This window comes from Mytilus galloprovincialis, chromosome 3 (genome assembly GCF_965363235.1).
Source record: "Mytilus galloprovincialis chromosome 3, xbMytGall1.hap1.1, whole genome shotgun sequence".
Taxonomy (NCBI): Eukaryota; Metazoa; Mollusca; class Bivalvia; order Mytilida; family Mytilidae; genus Mytilus; species Mytilus galloprovincialis.
In genome coordinates this window covers 35,577,846-35,604,304 of record NC_134840.1, presented here as the reverse complement: position 1 = coordinate 35,604,304, position 26,459 = coordinate 35,577,846, and the positions used below count along the sequence as shown (strand labels likewise).

The 26,459-nt window shown below is 32.6% G+C and overlaps 1 protein-coding gene across 7 annotated transcripts in view; it reads right to left on the bottom strand.

Moving 5' to 3' along the window:
* Nucleotides 1–26,459, bottom strand: part of LOC143067803 (myosin-VIIa-like) — a 141,513-nt gene that overhangs the window by 23,270 nt on the left and 91,784 nt on the right. For 3 of the 7 annotated variants that reach the window (XM_076241344.1, XM_076241346.1, XM_076241349.1), the window contains 15 exons: nucleotides 23,876–24,095; nucleotides 19,270–20,073; nucleotides 18,359–18,475; nucleotides 17,506–17,727; nucleotides 17,147–17,278; nucleotides 15,067–15,296; nucleotides 14,545–14,734; nucleotides 14,202–14,296; nucleotides 13,870–13,957; nucleotides 13,118–13,525; nucleotides 9,030–9,166; nucleotides 6,204–6,230; nucleotides 4,849–5,048; nucleotides 3,892–4,017; nucleotides 3,127–3,293 (listed from right to left, as the gene is read on the bottom strand). In XM_076241344.1, coding sequence (XP_076097459.1) covers nucleotides 3,127–3,293; nucleotides 3,892–4,017; nucleotides 4,849–5,048; nucleotides 6,204–6,230; nucleotides 9,030–9,166; nucleotides 13,118–13,525; nucleotides 13,870–13,957; nucleotides 14,202–14,296; nucleotides 14,545–14,734; nucleotides 15,067–15,296; nucleotides 17,147–17,278; nucleotides 17,506–17,727; nucleotides 18,359–18,475; nucleotides 19,270–20,073; nucleotides 23,876–24,095 — 3,163 coding nt within the window. Of the gene's footprint in view, nucleotides 1–3,126; nucleotides 3,294–3,891; nucleotides 4,018–4,848; nucleotides 5,049–6,203; nucleotides 6,231–7,101; nucleotides 7,117–9,029; nucleotides 9,167–13,117; nucleotides 13,526–13,869; nucleotides 13,958–14,201; nucleotides 14,297–14,544; nucleotides 14,735–15,066; nucleotides 15,297–17,146; nucleotides 17,279–17,505; nucleotides 17,728–18,358; nucleotides 18,476–19,269; nucleotides 20,074–23,875; nucleotides 24,096–26,459 lie in introns of all 7 variants that reach the window. The other 4 variants (XM_076241348.1, XM_076241350.1, XM_076241351.1 and 1 more) reach the window with 2 other exon arrangements.

Below are 26,459 nucleotides of genomic sequence, written 5' to 3'. Positions count from 1 at the left end.
TTCAAATTTCTAATGGAGTTTGCAACAATAACTACTCTTTTAAATACATCATAAAATATCAAAATGTAAAATAAAGTGCTTGTTATCACTGAATGGTAAAGATTGGTTGGTAGTAACAGTGAATATACATTGTTTATTGTATAAAACAATAAAAAAAACTTCATCAGCAACATTTTATATTGGCAAATTTCCAATGAAGTTATTTACATAAAGTTATTGGCAAATAAAAATAGAAAATGACATCATAGTCATGTCTGGCAAATGTCCAACATACATTATCTAAAAACATTTTAGATAAGATAAGGAAAAAAAGCTTCATCAGCAACATTTTATATTGGCAAATTTCCAATGAAGTTATTTACATAAAGTTATTGGCAAATAAAAATAGAAAATGACATCATATTCATGTCTGGCAAATTTCCAACATATATTATCAACTACTATTCTATACAAAGAAAGATAACTCCAATTGAAAATTAATTGTTATTGCACAATATTGTGCAATTAGATATTTCTTGCTATTGTGCAATTACTGTGCAATTGAAAATTTCTTGCTATTGCACAATACTTGATATGTAATCCTGATTTGGACCAACTTGAAAACTGGGCCCATAATCAAAAATCAAAGTACATATTTAGATAAAGCATATCAAATAAGCCCAAGAATTTAATTTTTGTTAAAATCAAACTTAGTTTAATTTTGGACCCTTTGGACCTTAATGTAGACCAATTTGAAAACTGGACCAAAAATTAAGAATCTACATACACAGTTAAATTTGGCATATCAAAGAACCCATTTATTCAATTTTTGATGAAATCAAACAAAGTTTAATCTTGGACCCCCATTTGGACCAACTTGAAAACTAGGCCAATAATTAAAAATCTAAGTACATTTTTAAATTCAGCATATCAAAGAACCCAAAGGATTCAATTTTTGTTAAAATCAAACTAAGTTTAATTTTGGACCCTTTATACCTTAATGTAGACCAATTTGAAAACGGGACCAAAAATTAAGAATCTACATACATAGTTAAATTCGGCATATCAAAGAACCCCAATTATTCAATTTTTGATGAAATCACACAAAGTTCAATTTTGGACCCTTTGGGCCCCTTATTCCTGAACTGTTAGGACCAAAACTCCCAAAATCAAACCCAACCTTCCTTTTATGGTCATAAACGTTGTGTTAAAATTTCATAGATTTCTATTTACTTATACTAAAGTTATGGTGCAAAAACCAAAAATAATGCTTATTTGGGCCCCTTTTTGGCCCCTAATTCATAAACTGTTGTGACCTCAACTCCAAAAATCAATCCCAACCTTCCTTTTGTGGTCATAAACCTTGTGTTAAAATTTCATAGATTTCTATTCACTTATACTAAAGTTATTGTGCGAAAACCAAGAATAATGCTTATTTGGGCCCTTTTTTGGCCCTTAATTCCTAAACTGTTGGAACCAAAACTCCCAAAATCAATCCCAACCTTCCTTTTGTGGTCATAAACCTTGTGTCAAAATTTCATAGATTTCTATTCACTTAAACTAAAGTTATAGTGCGAAAACCAAGAAAATGCTTATTTGGGCCCTTTTTGGCCCCTAATTCCTAAAATGTTGGGACCAAAACTCCCAAAATCAATCCCAACCTTCCTTTTGTGGTCATAAACCTTGTGTTAAAATTTCATTGATTTCTATTCACTTTTACTAAAGTTAGAGTGCGGAAACTAAAAGTATTTCGGACGACGACGCAGGACGACGACGCCAACGTGATAGCAATATACGACCAAAAAATTAAAATTTTTGCGGTCGTATAAAAATCTAAGTACATGTTTAGATTCAGCATATCAAAAAAGCCCAAGAATTCAATTTTTGTTAAAATCAAATTTAGTTTAATTTTAGACCCTTTGGACTTTAATGTAGACCAATTTGAAAACGGGACCAAAAATTAAGAATCTACATACGCAGTTAGATTTGGCATATCAAAGAACCCCAATTATTCAATTTTTGATGAAATCAAACAAAGTTTAATTTTGGACCCCGATTTGGACCAACTTGAAAACTGGGCCAATAATCAAAAATCTAAGTACATTTTTAGATTCAACATATTAAAGAACCCCAAGGATTTGATTTTTGTTAAAATCAAACTAAGTTTAATTTTGGACCCTTTGGACCTTAATGTAGACCAATTTGAAAACGGGACCAAAAATTAAGAATCTAAATACAGTTAGATTTAGCATATCAAAGAACCCCAATTATTCAATTTTTGATGAAATCAAACAAAGTTCAATTTTGGACCCTTTGGGCCCCTTATTCCTCAACAGTTGGGACCAAAACTCCCAAAATCAAACCCAACCTTCCTTTTATGGTCATAAACCTTGTGTTTAAATTTCATAGATTTCTATTTACTTATACTTAAGTTATGGTGCGAAAACCAAGAATAATGCTTATTTGGGCCCCTTTTCGGCCCCTAATTCCTAAACTGTTGGGACCTCAACTCCCAACCTTCCTTTAGTGGTCATAAACCTTGTAATTAAATTTCACTGATTTCTATTTACTTATACTAAAGTTATTGTGCGAAAACCAAGAATAATGCTTATTTGGCCCCTAATTCCTAAACTGTTGGAACCAAAACTCCCAAAATCAATCCCAACCTTCCTTTTGTGGTCATAAACCTTGTGTCAAAATTTCATAGATTTCTATTTACTTAAACTAAAGTTATAGTGCAAAAACCAAGAAAATGCTTATTTGGGCCCTTTTTGGCCCCTAATTCCTAAAATGTTGGGACCAAAACTCCCAAAATCAATCCCAACCTTGCTTTTGTGGTCATAAACCTTGTGTCAAAATTTCATCGATTTCTATTCACTTTAACTAAAGTTAGAGTGCGAAAACTAAAAGTATTCGGACGACGACGATGCCAACGTGATAGCAATATACGATGAAAAATTAAAATTTTTGCGGTCGTATAAAAATCTTCCAAATCAGAGAGATTCCTTTCCCATTCTAAACAGAGAGTATAAATATAGGAAAAAAATCATAAATGCAATATTCATAGAGTGCATTATATGATAACACCAATTACTCAAGCGCTTCCCCAAAATACCAAACAAAAACAAAAATCACTGTGTATTTTACCTTGTGACAAAACCTGGCATATCGTCCTTCCTCACTAGCAGCATCTAATGAACATTTCCTTAGATGACACTGTATATACTTCTGTACACGTGTATTGGATGGGAAGGTACAACTTGTGGTTACTGCCATTAACTGCCAGTTCCTCTTGTTTACTTGACTGTTAGGATCTGAACAATTAAATCATAGAAAATTTTCAGATTTTACTTTTGAAGCAAACAAATAAATATAGTTTATTGATAGTGAAAATGTGCATCAGCATAGTCCTGAAGTATATCGCAAAAAACATGACTCCATATAGATTCCAATGTACATGTTTGCCTGCATAAGTTATTTATGTTTCGGAAAAAGGTATATCATTGGCAGTTTCTGTTTCTTTGAAAGCCTTTGATTATCAAACTGGTGGTAAATTCATTCACTTATAACACTTCTTTTTAACTTCACAAAAAGAAATGTTCTTATATCAAATGGTACTTAATATTCACATTCATTTAAGAAGATTTAGGATGATGTTGACTTTTTGTATTTGTGCATGTGTTATATGTTGTGTGTGAGTGTGTGTGTGTGTGGTTGGATCACAAGGCACTTTAATTATAATTTGATTGGAGTTTGAGTTTGTTTTTACCAACAACTTTAAGAAGCACTTGAAACTAAATATAAAACCTTTTTCTTTGTGGCTAGGTTTATCAAAAAGTGCCTTCTGAAACACAGACCCCTCTCACCCTACAAACAAATAAACATAAATCACTCCTTATCTGAGATGCTTACCAGGATGATCTGTGGTCTGTTTGGCTAGTTGTAGATAGAATTCATTACACAGCTGATCATTGTCCAGACATGTATTCATCAAACTCTGTACTAAACTCATCAAGTCTGGCTTCTCATCACCTTTACCTAAATAATGTGTCAATAACTTTAACAACAATAATCAAAGATCTAACATAAAACTACCAAAGGACAAAACATTTACATAGTAAATATTACTAAAGTGAGATCCCTAACTTGTCACAAGGCAAATAAATATCAGCTGCATTTTAGACCCATTGGTGGTCATTGGTCGTTATCTGCTCTATGGTTGGGTTGTTGTCTCTTTGACACATTCCCCATTTCCATTTCCAATTTTATCAGTTAAAATATTTTTTTACTTTATTTTTTGCTGAATATTTCAAGTACTGTATAATTACAGAACATAAAATCATAGTAGATTTTTCTAGGGATATCTTTCTTGGCTTCTCTCTTTCATTTCTTAATATATCATCAAATTATTGAACATTTTTATAAATTTCTCCATAGATACCTTACTTGGCTTCATTATAGATCACTTTGATAGATTCCTCTGTATATAGACAACTTACTTGGCTTCAATATGGAGCATTCTAATATATTCCTCTATAGAAAAATTATTTGTCATCTCTTTCTCTCCCTAATATATCCTTACAGATACGAATATAATTTAATCAGTAGATTTTTTTTCAGTTCATAATACTGTAAACTAACTCAATTTTGTTTTGCTCTTTCTAATCCGGTTGATGTGACATTTTTTACGATTTTCAAATTTACCTGATGTAACAAGATAAGGAAAGATTCAAGTGTTAATTTTGTGTGGGCTATTCAATTTTTTCCACTGATGAAATTAGCAAAAATAAATTGCGAGAAAATTATTCAGTTTACAGTATATCATAATTGATTGGAGCATTATTCAAAAATTTTAATTGCATGACCTACCTGCCTCCTCTACCCCACAATACATTAGTATACAATGGAACATTCTGATAGCTTTCTCTTCCATCTGTGGATCAGTCAGAGAAACAGTCAGTGGATGTTTAATACAAGATTTACTGTAAGACCAGTAACTATCATCAAAGTTCCCACTCCCTCCTCCAATCGTTGATTTTCTCATTCTCTCCATCTTAGATTTGGTAAGTCTGAAAAAAAAGATAAATGCACACTTATTATTTAAACACAAACAAGTACTTTCCAAATGCTAATCTTTCGCATACAAGTACAAATACCGGTAGCATTCCACAAAAAAAGTGCACCTCATATAATTTCAGCGAGTACCAAGATACAAAATTACACTTCTACCTGGTTGTTTAAAGAACTATTGCTTCAATGTGTACTTAATGTTTGTCAAATACATTTTCTATCGGGAAATGTATTTTATTTATTGTACCTATAGTGACCGTTGATCTGCTTTGGCCATATTGGTCTCTTTTAGTTGACATTGTATATTTGCTGTCTATTTTTGTAATTTTATCACACATCACATTCACAAGTATTGACATAATGGTAGAAAAACTAGAAAGAGACTAAATGATATCGACTTAAGAAGATAACTGAGGCTGAAACTACCTAAAAAAGATATGTGTTTAAAGTGATTTAAAATTTAGACAAGACTCCCTGAAAACCAAACAAAACTATTTGAAGGGACCATATTGAGGGCAACATGTGTCTTTACTAACTTAGGGAAACCATAGACAATAGAAGAATACATATATCAACATCTAAACTTGGTGGAAAGGAGGGGGCTTAGGTTTGGTGTAAGACATTTGAATACTTCCTATAATTGTTCAAACAAAAATGATTTTGCTTGATATTTAGAAAACATTTCAGTAAGTATTTCTTTTTATTGAGATATATAATTCTTTTTTTCATTTATGTTCAAATTATTTTTTGTGTTTTTGTTTAAAAAGGGGTGATTTATACAAAAACTAAGAGCCTCTCAGTCTTTTAAGTGTTCATCTATAAAGGCATTTTGTTCAACCTATTAATGTGTCCTACATCACATCAAATTTAGATTCAACCACTTCAATTCATAGTTATGGGAAAACATAAAGTAAAATCACACCAAATAACTACCTCCACAGAGAAATAATTCCTTTTACTACAAGCAATCGTCATGTATCAGTTAATTTATAAATCCAATGCTAGCTTTAGATTTGATAAAAAGCAAATATATGTTTAGGTTTACAATTGATTTTTCTCTGTTTCATGGTTATATATAAGCAGATTTAACAAACTTTTATATGTAAGCTCTGTTGAAGTGTTAGTATAAAAACAATGACACACACCACTCATACCTAAATATACCAGCCATACAATTCAACCTGTTCCAAATAAAGTAATATCATGCATGTTAATCAATAGTGATTGGTATCACAGTATAAATGTGATGGGGAGGGACTCAATCATTAGACTAGTATAACTAAGCTGTAAGACATTCACAGTATTAATGTGATGTGGAGGGGCTCAATGAGTAATACAACTAAGCTGCAAGACCTCTTTTGATTCTGTTAAAATTCGCAAAAAAATGCATTTTTCCAAAATATTACTATTTGGAAACTTCTAAATGAGTGAACGGGTCATTCATTAATCTCAATATAATTCATGCACAAAATCAGTCCATTTGGCTCCTATAAATCTTTTTAAATTATTATTTATCCAAAATTCAATATTTTTCTATTGATTATACAAACTTGGACAATTATGTTTGGGAAAATAGCTCCAATAATTGGCCTATTAGGTCTCTATAGTAAAACAGATGTGTCTTCAGAGGGATTAAGTTATCAAACTGATTGAATACAAAAGAAGGATTAAAATCAAATATGTCGTTTTCAGTATACCATTGTAGTTTTTATAAAGATCATAAGTTAATATTAAAATGAAGAAGTATTCTGTGGGTTTTACATGCATTTAAAACAACAGAATTACAATTGTGACTATGCAGTTGGTAATTTCTAAACTATTAATCATTTTTAAAGATCTATAGGAGTCAAACTCTCGTCTTCAAATATATGCAATAATATACAGCTAAATTAAAATTTGTAAACATCTTTGTGTCTTCATTTTCTATACATTCAATATACATGATTGTATGAATCATACAGACAGGTTAGTAGGGACTTCCTGTATAACAAACATGTTAGTATGGTGTAGGGCCCTTTGCTACAGGTCATGCCTTGGTTTTACTACACTTACTTATCTTTAACAATACTGTAAAATATAAGGGTTACAACATTTCACAACATTTAACTGTGTTGAGCTATAAAAATAGGTTCAATTGTCTCTGTAACTGTTTAAGATTAACCGAAAGTAATCAGTAGTCCATCACAGCAGAAGATAGGATATTTAGGCCACTTTTTTTAAAAGCTTTTCTAATTTGAAAATCAAAATATATCAAACAACATTCTGTTCCAAATAAAGTAACAAGACAATAGTCAATCAAAAACATAAATTGTGGCTTATGCATCTGCTTCATGACTTAAAGGCTTTTCATGCAAAGCTGCAAAAAACTGACTAAATAAAGTCATATGTCATATTGAAATTTAGGCATTAATATTTAGATAATGGGTCAAAGTCTTCCTTATATCTATCTTTTTAAATATTGCCATAAAATGTCTTCAACAAAATCATTAGTGTAGGTGAAAAATCTTTTTGGGTAATGCCTCCCCTCTATCTGATTTTGTAAATGATTAAATTTACCCTTTTAAGGTGAACTATGCCAATTTTAAATTGTTGATAGTCTCAAACTGACTTCAAAAGTGAATCATTGTTCTTTAAATTGTCCATTTTTATATTTGCTGATTTGTTTATAAACAGAAGAACATAAGGTTTGAAGAATTTCACTATTTTCTTGCAATTTTCAAGGCCAGAAAATTGTTTTTATCTAAACTCAACCCCTTCCAATTATCAATTTACCAACGTGTAAGGATTAGTTCTACATATAAATACTTACAACCTCATATAATTATGTGTTTCATAGGAGAACTATTGCCCTCTTAGGTAAGGAGTAGTTCTACATATAAATACTTACAACCTCATATAATTATGTGTTTTTGAGGAGAACTATTACCCTCTTAGGTAAGGAGTAGCCATGACTGTAAATTTCTACCACATCGGATAAGGAGTAGTGATGGCAGGGGAATACCTATCACAACTAGTTAGACATGGTGGGTATATTGGCATGCTTATCAAATAGGAAAAGAAATATTACTGTACATAAGGTAAAGAACAGTTTTATAAGGGAACATTAATCACATAACAAAAGGTATGAAATAATTGTAAATAAGATGCTTATACCGCAGACGAAAAGTTTTATTTGATTGGTAAGCCATTTAAGTACAGAATGCTTGGTTTGTAACTATCATAAAGAGAGGAAGAGGATGACAATGTTTAACCCTTCCTATAATGAGTAGATGTGGATGGGATTCACTATGGTAATACTTTTCTTAACCCAAGTTCAGGTAAGAAGTATTGGAGATTGGAGATGTACAATATTCAAAACAATGAACTGTTATACCTGAATACTAAAAGTCTGCATAAAAATCAAATACATTAAAAAACAACTACCTTCTATTTCTTACTGAGATAAGTCACTAATATGCCAAATAGTTTCCCTTGCTAAACATAATATATGTCATTCAATACAAATGACTAACTAAATATAATTCCTAACTCAAAAACCTGTTCAATTTTTTATTAAAAGTTTCATAATTACTGCTTTAAACTTCACTTCATTTTCTATCACTAGCTAATTGAACATTTTATCTTGACAAGTGTGATATGTGGTAGTCAAAGTCAAGTTACTTTTGTTTAAACTAATAGTAAATACCCTCTTCTTGTTTTGTGGTTAAGGAAGCAGTATTCGTTCCACCTAGAGATAATTTGAGTGTTATCAAATTTCAGTACCAAAAATGTTATTTAAGGTAACATACCTGAATTTTTAACTTAATCTAAACTGAATTTTATAGTTTATATAATAATCTTGCCTGCATAGCAACGCTTTACAAATAAAAGTTATTCAGATTTTTACCATCTACTTTAATATTTCAACAGGGTATAGATTCACTCACTTTTTTCATTAGGCAAACAAAACTGGTATAAGATTTTATAAAAAATGTACAAACCTTCTAATAGACTGTCTAAGGAAGCCAGCGTTTCCATGACCAGTTGGTTTCTGTAGTAGGCGACTATCTGATAAAGCTCTTCTACATCGAACTATTTCCTCATATAATTTCAGTTTTTCTTCATCTGTCATCTTAGACTGAATGAACATAAAAAAGAAATATTCAGAATGCATTTTCTAAAAATTAATGAGTCTTATTTCCACTTGAATACTTAATATTATTTTGTATAAAAACAAATCTTTTGGAAAAAGGAAAGTGTGTGTCCCTGTTTTAGTTTACTTGTTTAATAAGTAACCAGATGCTCCGCAGGGCGCAGCTTTATACGACCGCAGAGGTTGAACCCTGAACGGATGGGGCAAGTATGGACACAACATTCAAGCTGGATACAGCTCTAAATTTGGATTGTGATTAAATAGTTGACACAGCATAGGTTTCTGACACAGAATGAATGTGGTCTAATGAACTTAAAAATTTTTTTTTGCCTTTGAGCAATTCACTATGCTGTTGAATATTAATCCTCTCAAAAAAATGTTAGAAGAAATTTTCTTTTTATTTATGAAATCTGAAATGAGAAAAATTTACCCCCCCCCCCCATTTTTTTTCACATCCCCCTTTCCCTTTTTCCAAAACTGATCTCAATTCAAATTTCTAATGGAGTTTGCAACAATAACTACTCATTTAAATACATCATAAAATATCAAAAGGTGCTTGTTATCACTAAATGGTAAAGATTGTTTTAATTTATCAGTTGGTAGTAAAAGTGAATATACATTGTATATTGTATAAAACAATGATTTAAGTTGACTCAACTACTATTCTGGACAAAGAAAGATAACTCCAATCAATTGAAAATTTCTTGCTATTGCACAATATTGTGCAATTAGATATTTCTGGCTATTGCGCAATACTGTGCAATTGAAAATTTTTGCTATTGCACAATACTGTGCAATTGAAGATTTCTTGCTATTGCGCAATACTGAGCAAATGAAAATTTCTTGCTATTGCACAATACTGTGCAATTGAAGATTTCTTGCTATTGCTGAATACTGTGCAATTGAAAATTTCTTGCTATTGCACAATACTTAATATAATAATTTTGGATCCTGATTTGAACCAACTTAAAAACTGGGCCCATAAACAAAAATCTAAGTACATGTTTAGATTCAGCATATCAAAAAAGCCCAAGAATTCAATTTTTGTTAAAATCAAATTTAGTTTAATTTTGGACCCTTTGGACTTTAATGTAGACCAATTTGAAAACGGGACCAAAAATTAAGAATCTACATACACAGTTAGATTTGGCATATCAAAGAACCCCAATTATTCAATTTTTGATGAAATCAAACAAAGTTTAATTTTGGACCCCGATTTGGACCAACTTGAAAACTGGGCCAATAATCAACAAGAATGCACACGCTGAAATGTCTCGCCTTCTATACTAATCATTGATATTATGTTGATAGTCCTTAGTATAAAGCTAAGCTTTATTACAACTGTCACATAATCTTAACATTAGGCAAGATAACTAAACAAAGACCAATGAACCTTGAAAATGAGGTCAAGGTCAGATGAACCATGCCAAGCATACATGTCCAGCTAACAATACTTCTTTACAACATATATAGTTGACCCATTACTTATAGTTTAAGAAAAATAGACCAAAACACAAAAACTTAACACTGTGCAATGAACCGTGAAAATGAGGTCACTGTCAAATAAAACTGCGCTACTGACAAAAAGATCATAAAATATTTCCATACACCAAATATAGTTGACCTATGGCATATAGTATAAGATAAAAAGACCAAAACTCAAAAACTCAACTTTGACTACTGAACCATGAAAATGAGGTCAAAGTCACATGACATCTGCCCGCTAGACATGTACACATTACAATCATTCCATACAACAAATATAGTAGACCTATTGCATTTAGTATGAGAAAAACAGACCAAAACACAAAAATTTAACTATAACCACTGAACCATGAAAATGAGGTCAAGGTCAGATGACACACCTGCCAGTTGAACATGTACACCTTACAGTCCTTCCATACACCGAATATTCTAGCCCTATTGCTTATAGTATCTGAGATATGGACTTGACCACCAAAACTTAACCTTGTTCACTGATCCATGAAATGAGGTCGAGGTCAAGTGAAAACTGTCTGACAGACATGAGGACCTTGCAAGGTACACACATATCAAATATAGTTATCCTATTACTTATAATAAGAGAGAATTCAACATTACAAAAAATTTCAACTTTTTTTTCAAGTAGTCACTGAACCATGAAAATGAGGTCAAGGACATTGGACATGTGACTGACGGAAACTTCGTAACATGAAGCATCTATATACAAAGTATGAAGCATCCAGGTCTTCCACCTTTTAAAATATAAAGCTTTTAAGAAGTGAGCTAACACCGCCGCCGCCGCCGGATCACTATCCCTATGTCGAGCTTTCTGCAACAAAAGTTGCAGGCTCGACAAAAATCTAAGTACATTTTTAGATTCAACATATTAAAGAACCCCAAGGATTCAATTTTTGTTAAAATCAAACTAAGTTTAATTTTGGACCCTTTGGACCTTAATGTAGACCAATTTGAAAACGGGACCAAAAATTAAGAATCTACATACACAGTTAGATTTAGCATATCAAAGAACCCCAATTATTCAATTTTTGATGAAATCAAACAAAGTTCAATTTTGGACCCTTTGGGCCCCTTATTCCTAAACTGTTGGGACCAAAACTCCCAAAATCAAACTCAACCTTCCTTTTATGGTCATAAACCTTGTGTTTAAATTTCATAGATTTCTATTTACTTATACTTAAGTTATGGTGCGAAAACCAAGAATAATGCTTATTTGGGCCCCTTTTTGGCCCCTAATTCCTAAACTGTTGGGACCTCAACTCCCAAAATCAATCCCAACCTTCCTTTTGTGGTCATAAACCTTGTGTTTAAATTTCACTATTTTTTTGTATTTACTAATACATTGTACTAAAGTTATTGTGCGAAAACCAAGAATAATGCTTATTTGGGCCCTTTTTTGGCCCCTAATTCCTAAACTGTTGGAACCAAAACTCCCAAAATCAATCCCAACCTTACTTTTGTGGTCATAAACCTTGTGTCAAAATTTCATAGATTCCTATTCCCTTAAACTGAAGTTATAGTGCGAAAACCAAGAAAATGCTTATTTGGGCCCTTTTTGGCCCCCAATTCCTAAAATGTTGGGACCAAAACTCCCAAAATCAATCCAAACCTTCCTTTTGTGGTCATAAACCTTGTGTCAAAATTTCATAGATTTCTATTCACTTTTGCTAAAGTAAGAGTGCGAAAACTAAAAATATTCGGACGACGACGACGACAACGACGCCAACGTGATAGCAATATACGACGAAAAATTAAAATTTTTGCGGTTGTATAAAAAGGAAACCAACAACAAAATTTATCATTAGATTTATCTCCCTTTAAATCTAGTCTTTTGAGACCAGGTGAGCCAAAAAACTAAAACCTTCATACCATTGTGTTTAGAGATTTCCAAATCTGGAATCACTACTAAAGTCAAACAATATATACAGTCAAACCTGTATTAAGCCTTCACTCATGAGAGCAATCAAAAGTGACCACTCAAGAAAAGTGACCTTTAAAATGAGGTTCTAAAAATCATAGACAAAACATTTTGGGGGTTTGAAAGAGTTTACTGACATGTATAACCCCACCACATTCTCTATGTATGTGCCTGTCCCAAATCAGGAGCCTGAATTCAGTGGTTGCTGTTTGTTTATGTGTTACATATTTGTTTTTCTTCATTTTTTGTACATAAATAAGGCTGTTGGTTTTCTCGTTTGAATTGTTTTACATTGTTATTTCAGGGCCTTTTATAGCGGACTATGCAGTATGGGCTTTGCTCATTGTTGAAGGCGATATGGTGACCTATAGTTGTTAATTTCTGTGTCTTCTCATTGGCAATCATACCACATCTTCTTTTTTATATTTAAGGCAGGTGACAGGTGAAGCGAGGTGACTGTAAAGGCAGGTTTAAGTGAACATACAAATTAAAAGCAAATACATTTTCTGAGAACCTACCTTCTTTTTCAGACTTTCATATTCTGGATTGAGCCATGATGCATGATTTGGAGAATAACTGGCTATGAGAGAACCTATATCTTCCTTACATTCTGTCTCAAACATAAAACATCTCTGTTGACAGTTTACATCAGCCGTGTTCTTCAATTCTAATGTCACATAATTATCATTAGGGTCAATTGTTATGGACTCTATTTCAGTATAATTAAACTGATTTATCACATTTTTGTCTCTAGCTTTGATAAATTTAATTCCATCCATATTGATAGCAATTAAAGCATCTCCTGTATGAGACCACAATCCTTTATGAACAATAGGGAACAAAGTACATCCGTACAATGGAAACTGTCTCACTGCTGTTAAATACCAAACTTGTGCTTCTAGTTCAGTCTTCCCTTTACCATAATGCTGCAAAATAAAATAGTAGGTTAGGTTTTTTCAGGATGTTCTGAATATATCACTTAATTGCATACACACATATTCTAGAAAGTTTGAAGTTCCCAGTATGGAATCTACTGGATTTTTTGCACAAGAAGGCTCTATAAAGAATGTAACCAATATTTGACAATGTTTCATTATCTGAAAAATGTGTGAGTCTTTAAAGATCATGACTAAGGTGAAAAAAAATGTCAGTTGCTTCATTTTTACACAATGTCGTAAATCTTGGTTAGTTGTGTCTAAGGGAGATAACCATGTTTTTTCACAACAACATTTTTACTGATTTTTGAAACTGACATTATGTTAAAACTTACACTATGGGAAGCAGCCACTTCTTCATTCCAGTCACGTCCAGGCATAGCTAATATCCTCTTACTTAAGAACTGCTCTGCTTCTTTGTATCTAAGGTAAAATATAAGTAGGGGATTATTTTCCAACAAGTCTATAAGAATTTTTGATATAATCCTATCTTGATAGAACAATAATCATACATTTGTACTTGGCTGTATACAAGAACCATTGATGTTGCTGTTATGATCTTGAAAATGAATTTATAGCATTCTCTAGTGTGTTAACATTTAGATTTTGCAGACTTTACATCAAATGCAATTATATCAAACATAAAGTCTTTTCTTCAGATACTTACCTAAAATCTTTTCCTTCCTCATACTGTCCAAAGGTAACCCTAGCTTGTAAACCAGCTAACTGTAATGCTACCTTATCTGATACTGGAAACTCATCCTGCAAAAGTCATCAGTTATCATTATAAAGGAAATGTTACAAATTCAATAAGTAGTTTAACAACTCCATTTTAGTTTTTTCAAAATTGAATTTGATATACTAAAACACATAATGCTCTTAATTTATAGAAGATCAGTTATTGAAAAATTCCCCATATTTTTTGTCTTACACAGTGAAAATAAAGTAATCAAAATTTTGAGAACAGCTGATATAAAATACTTTTGAAGCTATCAATGTCTGATAGTTACCCTAACAACTTTGGCCACACATTCAGCATACAGCAGCTGGTATTCAACTGGATCATTTGGAATGTCTTTAATATGTTTATACACACGCTTCCTGAATATAAGTCTGGCATCGGATCCTCCTAGAGCCATCTTTGGTCCCTTCTTAGATACAGTGTCATATTTAGATAATTGAGCAGATTTTCTTTCTTGTCTGAAATACAAGTGTAAAATTATTCTTTAATTTGAAAATACACATTATACATGTACTGAAAAACAAAAACAGGGATGAGTGATGTATTCTATACATATATAGTAAGCAAATACCTTACAATCAGCAAATACTGAAGTCTCATTTTATATGTAATTATGGAGGCCAACAATATTGGCCAGTGCATCATGCAAAACTTGTTTCTTGCTTTATTTAGAACTTAAATCTATGTGTTTTGACTGTTTGTCTAGTTGTGATGCTGTTTCATTCACATATATTCAAAATTTTCTTTTAAAAAGTTACATTATTATCTACAAATTAAGTATCAGACTTACAATTCCCATTGTGTTAAAACATCAGCGATATATTCATAACCTCTGATATATCTCTCATAGTCTGTTGTCATCTCAAACAGTGCCCATCCTTCTACAGATCGTAAACCTATCTTCCTTGCCACACTATCTAGTACCTCAGCTGCTGTATCTATTGGCATCATACTGATAGCCTTCGTCTTACCATCCATAAAGTATACTTTACATATCAATGGGCTTAGCATCTGCATACTCTGTAAATAAAGTGATAAAATGTAATATATAAAGAAATAAACATTGAAATTATAACCAAGTTACCCATAACCAGAGGTGAAAATATCAAACCTATCTTATGATTGTTTTTTGGAGTTGCAGTCTATTTTTATAACTGTCTAAATTCAAGAACAATTATTTTATCATAAAAGGAATCATCAAAATAACTATTTCAAATTTGAGGTGGCACTGAGATTTATTAATGGACTCACCTATACACAGTTATCTAAAGATTGAGTTAAATACTGCTAATCTGCAACTGACTTTAGGTGTCAGACCACCAATTAAATATCCCTATCTGTTCAACCAAATTTTGCAATTTTCACAGCTTTCTAAATATTTTACCTTAAGTTTAACTTCATAGAAACCTGGTATATCCTGAATTGTACATATATGAGCTTTCTGCATGCCAATTTTCAACATACATTTAAAGCCTTCTACGCAAAAAATGTCCTTCAAAAAGAGGTACTAAAAAAATAACCCCCAGTTTTCTGGAAATCTTAAATTAGTATACTGTGGAGAATCTTTAATTTTTAATGCAAACTCATAGACAAGTAAATTTTGGCTCAAAATGGTCTAAATATATTTCTCTTTCACCAAAAGTTTCATTTTTGCAAATCTGTTTGTTAGTTTAAGACAAGAGTGCACACACTGAAATGTCTCGCCTTCTTTACTAATCATTGATATTATGTTGATAGTCCTAAGTATAAAGCGTTATTACAACTGTCACATAAACTTAACATTAAACAAGATAGTTAAACAAAGACCAATGAACCATGAAAATGAGGTCAAGGTCAGATGAACCATGCCAGGCAGACATGTACAGCTAACAATGCTTCCATACAACAAGTGGACCTATTACTTATAGTTTAAGAAAAATAGACCAAAACACAAAAACTTAACACTGTCCAATGAACCGTGCAATCACCAAATATAGTTGACCTTTGGCATATAATATTAGATAAAAAGATCAAAACTTAAAAACTTAACTTTGACCACTGAACCATGAAAATGAGGTCAAGGTCAGATGACATCTGCCCGCTAGACATGTACACCTTACAATCATTCCATACAACAAATATAGTAGACCTATTGCATAAAGTATGAGAAAAACAGACCAAAACACAAAAACTTAACTATAACCACTGAACCATGAAAATGAGGTCAAGGTCAGATGACACCTGCCAGTTGGACATGTACACCTTCCAGTCCTTCCATACACCAAATATACTAGCCCTATTGCTTATAGTATCTGAGATATGGACTTGACCACCAAAACTTAACCTTGTTCACTGATCCATGAAATGAGGTCGAGGTCAAGTGAAAACTGTCTGACGGGCATGAGGACCTTGCAAGGTACGCACATACCAAATATAGCTATCCTATTACTTATAATAAGAGAGAATTCAACGTTACAAAAATTCTGAACTTTTTTTTCAAGTGGTCACTGAACCATGAAAATGAGGTCAAGGACATTGGACATGTGACTGACGCTAACTTCGTAACATGAGGCAACTATATACAAAATATGAAGCATCCAGGTCTTCCACCTTCTAAAATATATAGCTTTTAAGAAGTGAGCTAACACCGCCGCCGCCGCCGCCGCCGTAGCCGCCGCCGGATCACTATCCCTATGTCGAGCTTTCTGCAACAAAAGTTGCAGGCTCGACAAAAACAAGGTCATCAAAAGCACTATTTTGTGTCAGAGTAGGGCTACTTTTACATACGTTCTAAATTGGAGGGAGTAACTGGTGGTCTGCCACCTTTAATTAATGATAAACAGCTGTAACTTATAAAACACTTGGAAAAACTATTTTCTAAGAAGACTAACCATAATTTCAGCTGTAGATGGTGGCAGATTTCTGGCTTTAGCTCTGGGCATTGTTAGATGTTTATGACATTGTAGAGAGTATTTCCCTATCATACTATCACTACAATTCTTCTTCACAAATGACAGCAAATACTGAAAAATAAAAAATAACATGTAGTTTACACACACAAATGCATATACATGTAGATATATGTAATAATTTTAAAAGTACTATGAGATTCTTGTTAATCTTTTTCTTCGTTTGGAAAATAGTCTTAATATAATAATATATGGTTTAATCATTTTGTTCCTTACAATCAAATCCACTACCAACAGGTTCATAGAAAATAACATTTGATAGTTTTCCTATGATTTCTTACCTTGTGCAAATTTTTACTTGGCGAGAATGAGGCTGTAATCAAACACATCAATGACCAAGCTTGGACTTGATAACTTTGTTCAGGACAATCTGTACATTGTCTTATCATCTGACAGTAAATCTCATCTCGTAACTCTACATGCTGTATTCCAGCACCTACATAGTTTTGAACTACTTTCAAAACATCGTCTTTAGACTCATCCTTTATATACTTAGTTATATCCTGCAAAAATTATAACTATAATAAATTTTTAAATTACTTGACTAATGCAAATATCTTCACATATTCACAACATTTTTATTTCTTAGCAATATACTTTATAATAAATGAATGATATTTTTATTTCCAGTAATGAATACAACCAACCTTTTCAGTCCTAAAACAAGTACAAAATAAAAGTTTGATTTCAAATTTTGCAAAAAAATACCTTGTTAAATAATGTCTTCTGCAATCTTTTATTATAGAAAAAAACATGACACAATTTGAACAAGAATGTGTCCATAGTACACGGATCATACTCACACTATCATTTTCTATGTTCAGTTGACCGTGAAATTGGGGTTAAAATTCTAATTTGGCATGAAATTAGAACGATCATATCATAGGAAAGATGTGTACTAAGTTTCATGTTGATTGGACTTCAACTTCATCAAAAACTAGCCTGAAGTGGGACAGACCAACTAACGAACGGACGTACGGATACACAGACCAGTAAAAACATAATGCTCATAAATGGGGCATAAAAATAGTCACTACCTTACTAATCAAGGACTTCTGCAATCTTTTACTAAGGCAAAACATAGTGCAATTTGAAGAATAAAACTTTAGTAAGAAATCTGTTCTTAATTTGTACCTTAAATGAAGTACATGCTAAATGTACACTCTCTAAGTCATGGATATGTACATGTGATGTTGGTATATTTCCATTCTTACAAAACTTCAGCATTTCCTCCTTGGTTAAATAGCCTTTCTGTAATATAAATATATCTAAGTTTTATCCTATACAACAATATGTTTGTCTAAACATGCATGTATGCTTAATGTCAGTTATATTTTGATCAATGCCCAAGATCAAATGGACATTTTTGTTAGTGTTGCTTGCTAGGAAAAACAAGCAATCATTCTAAAAGTAAGTCTACATGTATCTGTTCATTTCTACATGATTTTTTGCTTTATCAAGTTGAACCTGTCTTATCGATAAGGAATGAACTACAGGAGTTCTGAATTTGTTGTATAACTCCACCAATTTGTAAGTAGTTTATTATTGTTGTATGTTCCTTCAATAACACCTATAGCCCTTATCAATGGATATCACTCAAGACTGCAGCAGTCAACAGCTGGTTTTTAGGGGTTGATTTTTTTTTTTTTAGCAAATGTCCTGATGATGAACAGTAATAAAAGCAAAATTCCTGTAAAACATTGCATTACATATGTGTGGTTTTTTTTTTTTTTTTCATTCAGTGTTTTGTCCATGAACATCCATCATATATCCATTGTTTCCTGTGAAACAATAACATTTAAATGTTTATGTGTGTTCATCAAAATATGTTACTGTGAAGAATTAACCTTTATTTTTTATATTTTCAAGTACACAAATGGATTGGTAATCAATAACATGTTTCTTTCTTAACGTTTTAGGTTCTGACGTAAACATTTTTTTATATCAAAGAAGTATTTTACAATACAATTTTTTTTTTATATTTAAGAAAGAATTCAACAATACAAACACCACAAACAATAAATCTATAATAATATGATCAATACCTCTCCAGATCCAGGCCTCTTTCTCAAGCTTTTCATGATGGTCCCACCCACTTCTTTAGGATGATCATTGTAATACTTCTCAGCATACTCCATCATATCATAATACACATGTTCATCTTCTCCCAAATCTTTAACTGGCACTGCATGACCATTCATCTCTGGCTGTGATTCCATGTCAAAGTTCATTAAATTGTGTAAGTTCTTCTCTATGGTTGGTGACAGAGATTCTATGGCTGTCGGTGTTGTTGGTTCTTGGTTGATATGATCTGGAAGGGGAGGAGCTGGGATGGTTGGTGGTGGTGGTAGTACTGGTGGAACAGCCACAGAAGTTGGTCTTGGTGGTAATGGGCGATTAATATTGGCAGCCCCTGGTGGTGGAGGAGGTGGTGGTACTCCCCCAGGACCTGGTGGTGGTGGAGGTGGTGGAGGTATTCCTGACCCTCCTGGTGGTGGCGGTGGTGGAGGTATTCCTGACCCACCAGGAGGGGGTGGTGGTGGGGGAACTCCTGATCCCATCAGTTCACCTGCTGTAGTCTCAAACTGTGACAAGAAATCCTCTATGCCTGCAATTTCTGCCATGTTTTCATCATAGGAGTCAGAGTTTGGAGGATGAGGTGGCTTCAGAGAGGCTGATGGTGGTCTTGGTGGTGAAGACTGGACTCCACTTCCTGGAGGAGGTGGAGGAGGCAATGGTATATTTTCATCCAAACCTTCACCAGATGCATTCATCATTGGAGGTGGAGGTAATGGGTCTTCTCCTTCCTCAATTGATCTGTCAAGGTCATTAAGTACATCTTCAGTTTCCTGAAAAAAGTACACAATAGAAACTCATCAATCAAAACAATATAAACTATAAATTAAAGCTGAAAAAGTCAGTGTTACAGGAAGCCCTGTGTCTGCAATTGCTGCTGCCAGTGTAAAAGTGTAATGTTGACTGTTACAAGTAAAGTGCAACCATCAGTAAAATAAAGTGGAACCAAATAAATTTTATTTTTCTTCAGATTAAATTTTTGGATCATGAAGAAGACTCAATAATTCATTAAAGTTTTACTAAGCTATTTTTGCCAAAAAAATACTTGAACTTCAAACTGCACTATCAAAACATTAAACCTAAGACTATGTAAATGTTAAGTGCACTAATACTAAGTCCATTTATCTGTGAATACAGAAAAATGATTTTTTTCCCTAAATATTGCTTTATTTATTCTATCCTATATGAACTGGGCTAAGAGTCTTGACACATAATTTAGTCTTTGGTAATGAGGAGTGAAGTATATATTGGATCTAAAATGTTTGTGTGGCTGTAATAAGATTTCTAAATAGTTACTGGATATAACTTGACTTTTCAGATATCATAATTGAAATAAGTCAAGACAAAAGCTTTCATATGATAATGAAATCAATTCCATAAAATATAACTAAGATTAAGCTAGCAGTAAATGAAATGTCCTGAACATAATTTTGTACATATATCATGTATATAGAATTCATAAAACTCATGCAAAGCTCTGATTCCTTTCACGGATTTGGCTATACTTTTTGGAACTTTATGATTATAGCTCTTCATCTTTTATATAAGCTTTGGATTTCACATATTTTGGCCACGAGCATCACTGAAGAGACATGTATTGTCGAAATGCGCATCTGGTGCAGAAAAAATGGTACCGTTATTTTAATTACTACCACTGGGTCGATGCCTCTGCTGGTGGACTGTTAGTCCCAGAGGGTATCACCAGCCCAGTAGCCAGTCCTCTGGTACAGGCATGAAAATACAGATTTTTTGTTTCATTAAAATTTGCTGTTACAAAATGTTACAAATTATTATAAATTAAGGAATATATCTCCCTCATGCAAAGCTCTGATTCCTTTCACGGATTTGGCTATACTTTTTGGAACTTTTGGATCATAGCTCTTCATCTTTTGTATAAGCTTTGGATTTCACATATTTTGGCCACGAGCATCACTGAAGAGACATGTATTGTCGAAATGCGCATCTGGTGCAGAAAAAATGGTACCGTTATTTTTATTACTACCACTGGGTCGATGCCTCTGCTGGTGGACTGTTAGTCCCAGAGGGTATCACCAGCCCAGTAGCCAGTCCTCTGGTAATGGCATGAAAATACGGATTTTTTGTTTCATTAAAATTTGCTGTTACAAAATGTTACAAATTATTATAAATTAAGGAATGTATCTCCCTCATGCAAAGCTCTGATTCCTTTCACGGATTTGGCTATACTTTTTGGAACTTTTGGATCAAAGCTCTTCATCTTTTATATAAGCTTTGGATTTCACATATTTTGGCCACGAGCATCACTGAAGAGACATGTATTGTCGAAATGCGCATCTGGTGCAGAAAAAATGGTACCGTTATTTTTATTACTACCACTGGGTCGATGCCTCTGCTGGTGGACTGTTAGTCCCAGAGGGTATCACCAGCCCAGTAGCCAGTCCTCTGGTAATGGCATGAAAATACGGATTTTTTGTTTCATTCAAATTTGCTGTTACAAAATGTTACAAATTATTATAAATTAAGGAATGTATCTCCCTCATGCAAAGCTCTGATTCCTTTCACGGATTTGGCTATACTTTTTGGAACTTTTGGATCAAAGCTCTTCATCTTTTATATAAGCTTTGGATTTCACATATTTTGGCCACGAGCATCACTGAAGAGACATGTATTGTCGAAATGCGCATCTGGTGCAGAAAAAATGGTACCGTTATTTTTATTACTACCACTGGGTCGATGCCTCTGCTGGTGGACTGTTAGTCCCAGAGGGTATCACCAGCCCAGTAGCCAGTCCTCTGGTAATGGCATGAAAATACGGATTTTTTGTTTCATTAAAATTTGCTGTTACAAAATGTTACAAATTATTATAAATTAAGGAATGTATCTCCCTCATGCAAAGCTCTGATTCCTTTCACGGATTTGGCTATACTTTTTGGAACTTTTGGATCAAAGCTCTTCATCTTTTATATAAGCTTTGGATTTCACATATTTTGGCCACGAGCATCACTGAAGAGACATGTATTGTCGAAATGCGCATCTGGTGCAGAAAAAATGGTACCGTTATTTTTATTACTACCACTGGGTCGATGCCTCTGCTGGTGGACTGTTAGTCCCAGAGGGTATCACCAGCCCAGTAGCCAGTCCTCTGGTAATGGCATGAAAATACGGATTTTTTGTTTCATTCAAATTTGCTGTTACAAAATGTTACAAATTATTATAAATTAAGGAATGTATCTCCCTCATGCAAAGCTCTGATTCCTTTCACGGATTTGGCTATACTTTTTGGAACTTTTGGATCAAAGCTCTTCATCTTTTATATAAGCTTTGGATTTCACATATTTTGGCCACGAGCATCACTGAAGAGACATGTATTGTCGAAATGCGCATCTGGTGCAGAAAAAATGGTACCGTTATTTTTATTACTACCACTGGGTCGATGCCTCTGCTGGTGGACTGTTAGTCCCAGAGGGTATCACCAGCCCAGTAGCCAGTCCTCTGGTAATGGCATGAAAATACGGATTTTTTGTTTCATTAAAATTTGCTGTTACAAAATGTTACAAATTATTATAAATTAAGGAATGTATCTCCCTCATGCAAAGCTCTGATTCCTTTCACTGATTTGGCTATACTTTTTGGAACTTTTGGATTATAGCTCTTCATCTTTTATATAAGCTTTGGATTTCACATATTTTGGCCACGAGCATCACTGAAGAGACATGTATTGTCGAAATGTGCATCTGGTGCAGAAAAAATGGTACCGTTATTGTTATTATAACTTTTTTCCAAGCAGACAGTATAAGAAAACAGTCCAAACAGTCTCATTAGTCATACCCTTTAAGATATGACCTAAGCTTACAAAGACTTCTATAAATGATGTTTTATAAGGAAATCTATGCTTCAATCATTTCTACTTGGAATAATTACTTTATCATACCTATGACTAACTGCATTTAACTTGCAAACCACTCCATTGGTTCAAAGTTATTGACAAAAATTAAAATAAAACATTGATTTTTCTATTCTTCAAACTAAATCATTATGATTTATTAAGGTTAAAAATATTAAGATCTATGACTTTTAAAACTTTACAAGGTTAAGGTCTATGACTTTTAAAACTTTACAAGGTTAAGGTCTATGTCTTTTAAAACTTTACAAGGTTAAGGTCTATGTCTTTTAAAACTTTACAAGGTTAAGGAAAATCAATGGTTCGCTATAATGTGTCTTCAGATATTGCAATAGTTTGGATATAAAAACTAGAAGAGTATCACAGATAAACAAAATAGTGACAAAACGAGAGGCAAACCTTGTATTTACGTGGTGTATGTTCCAAGTCACTAATTTTTTTTTCTTCTCATTTTCCCCTCTTTCTATTAATAGGGTCTTCTTAAAAGGAAGTATGTGCAAGGACGAAAAGGAAAATGATCATTTCATGATGAACTAAGAATAGGCTGTTCACACTCTTATTGACCACCAAATCTGCTCTTGTGATGTGCATCAGTAAGTTGCACACACCATGGGATAGTGAACTTTGTCAGAAAATTTCAACACCTGCACATTGTATCTACTTTTTAAAACATGGGAATATTTATTAATTATTACCATATCTTCCTCTAATTTGTCTCCTAAATCTTCAAACTGTTTGTAAATATCGTCTAGTACTTGATTGGATGATTTGGCTGAGTTCAAGTTGTTTTCTTCCTGGACAAGAAAACTAAACATATCATCTAGATCTAGGTTAGTGGGGGAGGCATGTGGCTTGTACTGTGTCCACATAGAACCTATAAGGTTTGTCAAGGAATCTAACTCTGCCTGAGATGATCTGAAAGTAAACAAATAGAATATTCATTATATTTTTGTTTCTACCCTGTCAAATTTGCAAAAAGTTTACAAAAATTATGGAGATGTCTAAAACAAAAAACAAATTAAAACAAATCCTTTGAACACAAATGAACGTTCCATAGCATATCCACTCATTCTAAAGTCTGTTTTATCCTCTTTTCATTTTACTTTCCATAAACCTAATTTGTTTAAACACGTTTGAAGGGTTGGCCACAGAATAGGTTATGGCTAACCAAGTTTTATTTTTTTTTGTCAAGAATGCAAATTCTTTTATTGCTCTATTCTCTGTCAAAAAAAAAATTGACTGATCTTACAGTACAAAAAGAACTCTGAATATAAAGAAAACCAAATTTTATAAAAAAAAAAAAAATCAATACATATATATATATATATATGGAATACAATGCATACATGCTGTGCATTTTTTTGAATTTAAACAAAATTTTCAATAATAAGATACTACAACAGTTACACTGTTTGGTTTTTTGGTTATTAGGTTAAAGTTTATATTGTATTTCTTACTTTATTGGTGTGCAGGAACTTCAGTGTAACAGTTCTTAAGTGACCTCCCCATCCCCCCAATTTTTTTTATAAATATTTTATGTAACAGATTAAAACAATTTAAGCTAAAAAAAAATATCAAATATTCATTTTATCAGTAAATTGTTAAAAATTTCAAAAAGAGTTTGAAATGGGATAACTTGTAAGTGGAAAATACAGGAGATACTGTTTAGTTTTTGAATGATTAGTTTCCAACAAGGAAGTATAAATGTCTGACAAGACAATAGGTACTGTCAAAGGTAATGGAAATAAATGTTAAGGACAGTTAAATCATCGTATACAATAGAAAATCAATGTTATCTTGTCAGGCTAATAGGTTTTGTTAGTTCAAAGGGTTGTCTTATATACATTAGTGAACTGCTCAGGCTCTTACTGTTATAATAATGTCCATCACATCATCAAAACATTAGTAAATTAAGGAACTTTCCTAACTTCGATTGAGCTTAACAGGCTAAGCTGAAAATTCTTTTTAACATTAATCTTTATTTTGGGAACTAAACGGGACACTTTCATATATATATATATATTTTTCCTTTTGGCAAAGCTAGTCCTATTTTTTTACAGAATGATAAAAATAAAAGATTTGTCAAGATAGAGATAAGCTTAGTGTGCTTGATGGTCTCTTTCATACAAATACAAATTTATATGTGCATTTTTTTTCACTCAAATAACTGAAGAGCAAGTATAACAGACAGACAGACCCTTTTACCACATATTATTCACTGTGTGTGTATGATACACTGTGGGTGAAAAACTCTAGGAAGCCTGACTATGAATAATTATGAAGTAAATTTTTGAAAGAAATATAAAAAGTATTACAAGTGATGCTGGAATCCAATTATGGTAAAGCTATATCATTTAATACCAAGCAGCACTCAACTTCAATTTCACCAACTGACAATTTACTATGATTGAATACCCATCTCTGACAAAGTAGTGTAAAGACAATATTCTGTAATTGCAATTTATTTCTCCGTCCTGTAATCTGAAATCAATTGTCATATTTAGAGAGAAAGAGATTTTTGATATACATTAAACCTAAAACCTTGCCGATAGTTGTACATGGCACTTTAATCTTGTTTTTATACAATATAGAACATGACTGGAATATAACTTCTGATAATCATCTGATAACCAATGTAAATTCAAATCATTCTCTCATAGAACACTATAATTAAGTTTTTTTTCTTCGATTCACTCCATAATATTGCTTTAAGCTGCAATTTTAACAAAGGATTTCTCTAAAGCTCACTAAATTCAAAACAAATAATAACAAATAAATATAAAGTATGCCTGAAACAAACAAAAACATAGAAAAACATTGCAAAAATATATCATGACAAAACTGAATACTTAGTAATCAAGTTTAGACAGCTACTATTCTTTTGCTGTATTGATTTTCAGTACAAAATAATTTGACATTAAACAAGTGTCAAATGACTTGAGCACAACTTTACCACTTGGGAATACTCGCTGAAAGGACAAACCATTGTCAACCAAATGGATTTTTTTATTTCATTCTGACGAAAGTGGACATTTTGTCTGTTTAGATTAAATACAATAAACACTCATGAACTATCCATTTTATATTCAAACATATATTGTGTCATATCATTATCCTTTTAAAAAATAATTTTGATTACTTGGTGCTGTCGCAGATTTTTGATGGTTTTTGTTTAATTATTTTATAACTTTTATAAACACAAGACGATTTAGAGATCGACATATTGCATTGATTGATTGACTGTTGTAAGCTTTCATCAAGTGGCATAACATATATTGT